Source organism: Parasteatoda tepidariorum, chromosome 10 (genome assembly GCF_043381705.1).
Source record: "Parasteatoda tepidariorum isolate YZ-2023 chromosome 10, CAS_Ptep_4.0, whole genome shotgun sequence".
Lineage (NCBI taxonomy): Eukaryota > Metazoa > Arthropoda > Arachnida > Araneae > Theridiidae > Parasteatoda > Parasteatoda tepidariorum.
The window spans coordinates 69,818,604-69,824,603 of NC_092213.1; the positions used below are offsets into that span (position 1 = coordinate 69,818,604).

Here is a 6,000-nt window from a genome sequence, read left to right on the forward strand (position 1 = left end):
CCAAGAATCTTACTAAAATTATGAACAGAATACAGGAAAGAACATGATTTTTTAGAGCATTTCTAATAATTTGTAAGCTGATTTTTCTTATTATGGTTTTTAAATAGCAGATTTTCTTATTATGATTTTTAAAAAACAGATTTTCTTGTTATGATTTTTTTAACTAAACGAAACTAATTTTAACAACAGGAAGAAAAAAAATATTTAAAATGATATATATTTTTTTTAATCTTCTTTTTTTCTTAAATCTAAGTTCAAAAAAATGCAAAGATGCTCATAAATACTTTGTTTTATATATTCATATGCAACTTTTTTTTTTATAGATTAATTTACATTAATTTATCCCACTTTGGTATTTTGTGAGGGGAAAAAGTCAACATAGGCAGGGAATCATTGATCACGAAAAATATCATTCCTATGGTTTTTAATATTTACTGTTCTTTTTTTTATAAATATAAAATTCGAATATTTTTTCCGAATGATATAATATTACTAATGCGCTATAATTAATGGTTCTCTGCAGTTGGAGCAAACAGCCACTAGTTCGTTTGTTTTTGTTTAGTAATCTGTACCAATTAACAAATACGTATTTTGTGTACAGGGCCGGCGGAAGGGGTGGGCAAGGCGGTCGATCACCCAAAGTTCCATATATCGGGGAGGAGCAAGCAAGACTTAAATTTAATGCTCTCAAAATTATTAATTTCTACCCTTTCCTTCTAGAAAAAAAATTGTTAGCTCAGGGGATTAACCTCTGCCCTTCCAATGAGTTAATGCAAGCTCGAATCCCAGTGTTGATAGGTCGATACGAATTCAGCTAACGACTCGCACTGACCACAATGTTGACAGATATATCCTCAGTGGTAGACGGATCATAAGTTAGAATCCCCTTGCCGTTGGATTGACCATGGGAGGGGTTCGTGATTTTCCACTCCATGTAACAGAAATACGGGTTAGTTTCATCAAAATGTCCTCCACGAAGACTAGTTTGTCCCAAAGCTTGATGTATGAATTTCCTTGTTTTCTGGATTGGGTTAAATATTACAAGGCTACGGAGTTGAACATTAGCAGTCGTAAACACAAAATTATTTTAGTTTTTAATTACATATTCTCATGTTAACTTCCATTATGGTTAAAATTTTCTATGTAAAAGTATTACTAAAGAAGAAAAGCAAAGTGGGCAGCAGAAAAAAACCACTTGTTTGATAATAAAAAGAATTAGTTCCGCATTTTCCAGGAAAGATTTCTTCTCTAGAAATTTATTTCTCAGGAAACCATTTAACAAACAAGGATTAAGGAGGGAGAGGTTATTGCTTCAAGTTTCACGCCTTCTCAAAGGAGTCTCCAATCTGCTCAAAAGTCAGATATTTAAAATTCGATTTTTCAAGAACTACCCGACCGATCTCGTCAGATTTTCTATTTTTCCATATAAAATTACTATCTATAAAATGTATACTCCTTCGAATTCATTTTTATTCAACTACTATTAAATAAAAATGATAAAAACCAATAAATAATTACTGTTGTTGTTGTCGTCGTATGCCATTAAGACAAGGGGTGCGATTGTTCTTGTTTTACAGTGGCGCCATCTATGGCTAAGAATTTGACTTCTGCCTCCCCATACGTCACATCCGTTTATAGAACGGGCCCGTTCATTCATCCACAGATCGTAATTTTCACCTGAATCAGAATCTCCAATTCAGTACCTCCAATGGTATAATTTGTTATGGGTACATGGATGACTTTGTGACCCGACAGATTTAACGTGTATATGTCACTATTTTATGCACGGGAAAACCTTTGTAGGCTGGCTTCGTGCTCTCGTTCTCACGAACATGAGTCCAGCGCCCTACTAACCAGACTGTCCCGGCCTGAGTTAATAATTATTAAAAACAATTTTGTATAGAATTATTTTTGGATAAACAAATTTTATTATTTGGAGCCAAAAATTTCCAATTCGCTAAATATCGTCTACACTAACTAATTAGCATATTTTAAGTCGCCCCCTCGAATAATTGAGAATTCTTGTGCGTGAAAATCCTATACTTAGATCAAGGATAATTAGATAAATTTGATCAACGTGTAAAATTTCCCGCCCTCCATTTTTCTTTATTTATTTATTTTGTTTACTTTTTTTAATTATTTTTTAGCACTATACACATAAACTTATGTCGGAAATGTACCCTTAACATAATGTGAATTTGCTGATATAAATCTTAATATTTTTGTCGAAATTACTTCTATTTCATCTCAAAATGTAATTCAAATTTAATTTTTTTTTCAAGTTTTGGCAGATTTTTTTTTAAAAAAATCGGAGCCTTTAAGAAACAAGAAAAAAAAAGGTTCGTTTCCAAGATAATTAGAAAAGATTACATAATTACCGAAATCTCAATAAATTTTATGTTAACAGCAAGACACATGCATTAATTTAGATTAGATTGTGTTAAGGGTGCCGCTTTTTTTTTCTTCCTTTTTTTCCTACAATGATATCGCCCATGACGCGAAAGAGTCCTCCGTAGCACAATTTGTGTGTTACTGTTTGTTGTGTTTGGCTAAAATATAAACCATGAACCGTGATGGCTTAGGGGATAGAGTATTGGCCTTCCATTGAGGTGAACTGGGTTCGAATCCCAGCGATGACTAGTCAATACGAATTCCGCATCTGGTTAGCACCGACCACCGTGCTGACGTAAAATATCCTCAGTGGCAGACCTATCATAGAGTCACCTTGCCGTCAAGCTAACCATGGAGGGTTTCGTGGTTTTCCACTATATGTAATTCAAATGTGTGTTCAGAAAGTCTTCCACGAAGGCAAATTCTCCCAATACTTGATCCAGGAGTTCCCTTGTTTTCTGGATTGGTTCAAAAATACAAGTCTAAGACGTTGGACATTAGTCGTTAACCCAAAAATTGGGTCGGCTGTTCAACGACGATTATAAAATAAAAATAAAACGACTTTTTCCGCAAACCTAATAAATCAATGATCGATAGGTCCTTTTAATTTAAAAACCACTATTTAAATTTTTTTTTGTTTGAATTAAATTTCATTTTTTTAAAAATAATTCATATTAGAAATATTCTACAACTATGTAAAGTTAATGACAAAATTTTGTTAAACATTCTGACTTTAAAATATTTCGTGCGGGGAAACACATTTAAAGCTTATATTACAACTTTGAAACATGTGAAATATTAAAGAATTCTCCTTTTGTTTGAATCTTTCCACTCCAAACTGATGAATTCCAAGAATTTTTCTATGAAGATATTCAAAATATCGTAAAACGTATTTGAGAACAGACAGAAAAATTATTGATCCAAAGTCTATTTTCGAAATATATTATAAAACTGTACATTTTTAAACATTGAATTGATATCTGTTCCCCATGAAATATCTGAAAAAACGTTAAGTAAATTTAGTTTTTCTTGAAAAATACCCTCAACCTGCGTAATATCATGAGATAAAATAGTGTTCAATCCGATTAGAAATGTTTTACTGGTTTGAAAAGTTTCAATCAAATAAGCCATTTCGTCTCTAATGTGTTGCATCAATTGGTCCTTCAAGTTTTGTTCCTTCTCCAAATAGAAGGGGGGGGGGAGTCGCATTGTGTAAAGATAGCCGAATGATTATTATCAATTTACGAACGAATCCGTTGATTAAAAAGTTCGTTTTGAGATGAATCCTTTTAATTTTCTGTTAGTACATGTTCAAATTTTATTACATTATTTTTTTAAAAAAAATAGAAAACCCTAATATCATATGAAAAAATTTCCTCCCACACATTTATTTTTGATCAATAGTTTTTCCAGTAGCAGAAAAAAAAAAAAAAAAAAAAAAAAAAAAAAAAAATTAAAGTAATTAGAATTTTTTCAAACTTCTTATTGGAATTTAAAAGTATGGCTAATGACTATTTATATCACTGTTTAAACAAAAAAAACTTAGTTTCAATTAATTATATAAAAAAATTCATACAATACAATAATTACCACTAGAAAAATATTTTCTGAAACTAAGGACAATCAGTAGTTGTAGAGTAAGTAAAAATAGTGCAAAAATATTCCATGAAAACAAAAATACTTTACACGCTGTTTAATACACAGAAATATAGCTGACTTAAACAGTGTGGAATAAATTACACACTGTTTAACTCAGCTATACCCAGATACAAAAAGTGGTATATGATAAAAGTGGCAGTAAACATTTGTTTATACTAAGTGGATATTTCTTTCTGCTACCTACCACTTCGCTTTTAAGAAAGAACTACCTATTGCCCAAATATAAATATATGCATTCTTTACATATGGTTGATAGAACTATCTAGTTTCTGTGAAATAAACAAGAATAATCAAGCACTAGTACTAACACTGTTTTCTCTTTTGAAAAAAAAAAGCAGCCATCCTTTTCAAATGGCTTGACATAATATAAATTAACACAAGTTAATTATTTAGTTATAAATTTTAACAATAAAAAAAACTTTCAATATACCAATCACTAATTATTTTCTGAAATTTTACATCAAATTGACGAAAGGCATTCATTTTCCATGCCCACGCATAAGCACTTTCACATCAGTATTTCACCAAATGTTGTAAAATTAGGCCAATTAATCATTATATACTTAATTTTAAAATCAAAAGTATCGGCAAACTTTTCACTATTCCATAGCTTTCACATACAAACGCATGAGATATTTCATGTCGTCATTACCCAGTTCATCAAAAGATTCTGTTTTGAATACTGATTTAAAATTCGCACTTATGAATTGCACCACCTCATTTTTGAAAGCTTCGTCACTGTGCCGGTTTGCTAAAGCAAATAAGACGCAAGCATTATCCACTTGAAGAAGGTTCAGCAATTTTGTTTTGCAACTGTCTCGTAAAGAAATCACTTCGTATTTGTCAGCAGCATAGTACAGTTCCAAAAGTTCTTCAAACCCATATTCATCCGTTGTACCAGAGTAGATAAAATTGAGAAGCCTCTTCATTGTTTCTAATCCAATGTCTAAGATAGCAATCGGATTCCCCGCAACTTCATGCGTGAACATCTTGTGGAAGACAGGGGAACGAGCTTGCAATATCAATTTATGAGCTTTGATTTTGTCTCCATCCACATTAAGAACGATGTCCGAGTAAAAGTTTTCGTCCAGAACTTTTTTAAAATGCAAGGAAAGCTCTCGTAAATTATTCGAGAGTGATAAGTTCTCTGAATGTATGACACACTCATCAACAGCATTCCAGTCGATAGAACTGCAGGTGATGACTAATGGATATTTAACAGACGGTGGAAATTTGCCCTTGAAGTCTTTAACTAAATCGATTGTGCTTTTTTGATCCTTGAAATAATTCTTCGATACTGTTTTGCTGTAAATGGTGGAGTCCTCGTCTGTTATATTGATAGTGAAAAATCCAATTTTGATACCCATTGATGGATTCCTCAAATTCAAATAAAGATATGAATCTTCATTAACTTTCATCTCAAGAAACGAATTTTCTCTCTTCGCTAATTGAAATACAGAACTCTGAATGGAGTTACCACATTTCATGTCCGATTCTTTAAACTGCCATGTGAAGGAAAAGAATTGTTTTGAATAGACTAATAAAAGATTTTTCTCTTTCAGAAAACTAACCATTTTACAGCTTATTACGACTTACAGACTTTCTCAATAAAAATATGGTTTAAAAACACAGTTGAACTTTTCTGTGAGATACGCTATCTTTTGCCGTCACAGCCGAAGATAAGTAGTTTAATCGCTTCTATTCAGGTTTGATTAAATTAACAATTGATTAAGTAAAACAATCTATCTATATTATATAAAACGCTAATACGTACGTATGTATGTATCAATAAAACCGATGATATTTCTTTTCTCGCGCTGGCAACAGTTTTCATTTTTAATTGATTGGATTCGGCGCGCAAGAGCACGTAGTGAGCAACCAGATAACAATAACCAGAGTGAGCATTATCAGGTTGTTCAATTCAGATTCATGCACTAAAAACATGACAAT

At 31.9% G+C, this 6,000-nt stretch overlaps 2 protein-coding genes across 2 annotated transcripts in view; both read right to left on the minus strand.

Moving 5' to 3' along the window:
- The window catches only part of LOC107446813 (speckle-type POZ protein B), a 35,950-nt gene that overhangs the window by 11,338 nt on the left and 18,612 nt on the right, over nucleotides 1-6,000 (minus strand). The gene's annotated exons all lie outside the window — the stretch shown is intronic.
- Nucleotides 4,650-5,537, minus strand: LOC122271228 (uncharacterized). Its single transcript, XM_043051785.1, has one exon. It carries the CDS (start codon nucleotides 5,535-5,537, stop codon nucleotides 4,650-4,652), a length of 888 nt encoding a protein of 295 aa, XP_042907719.1.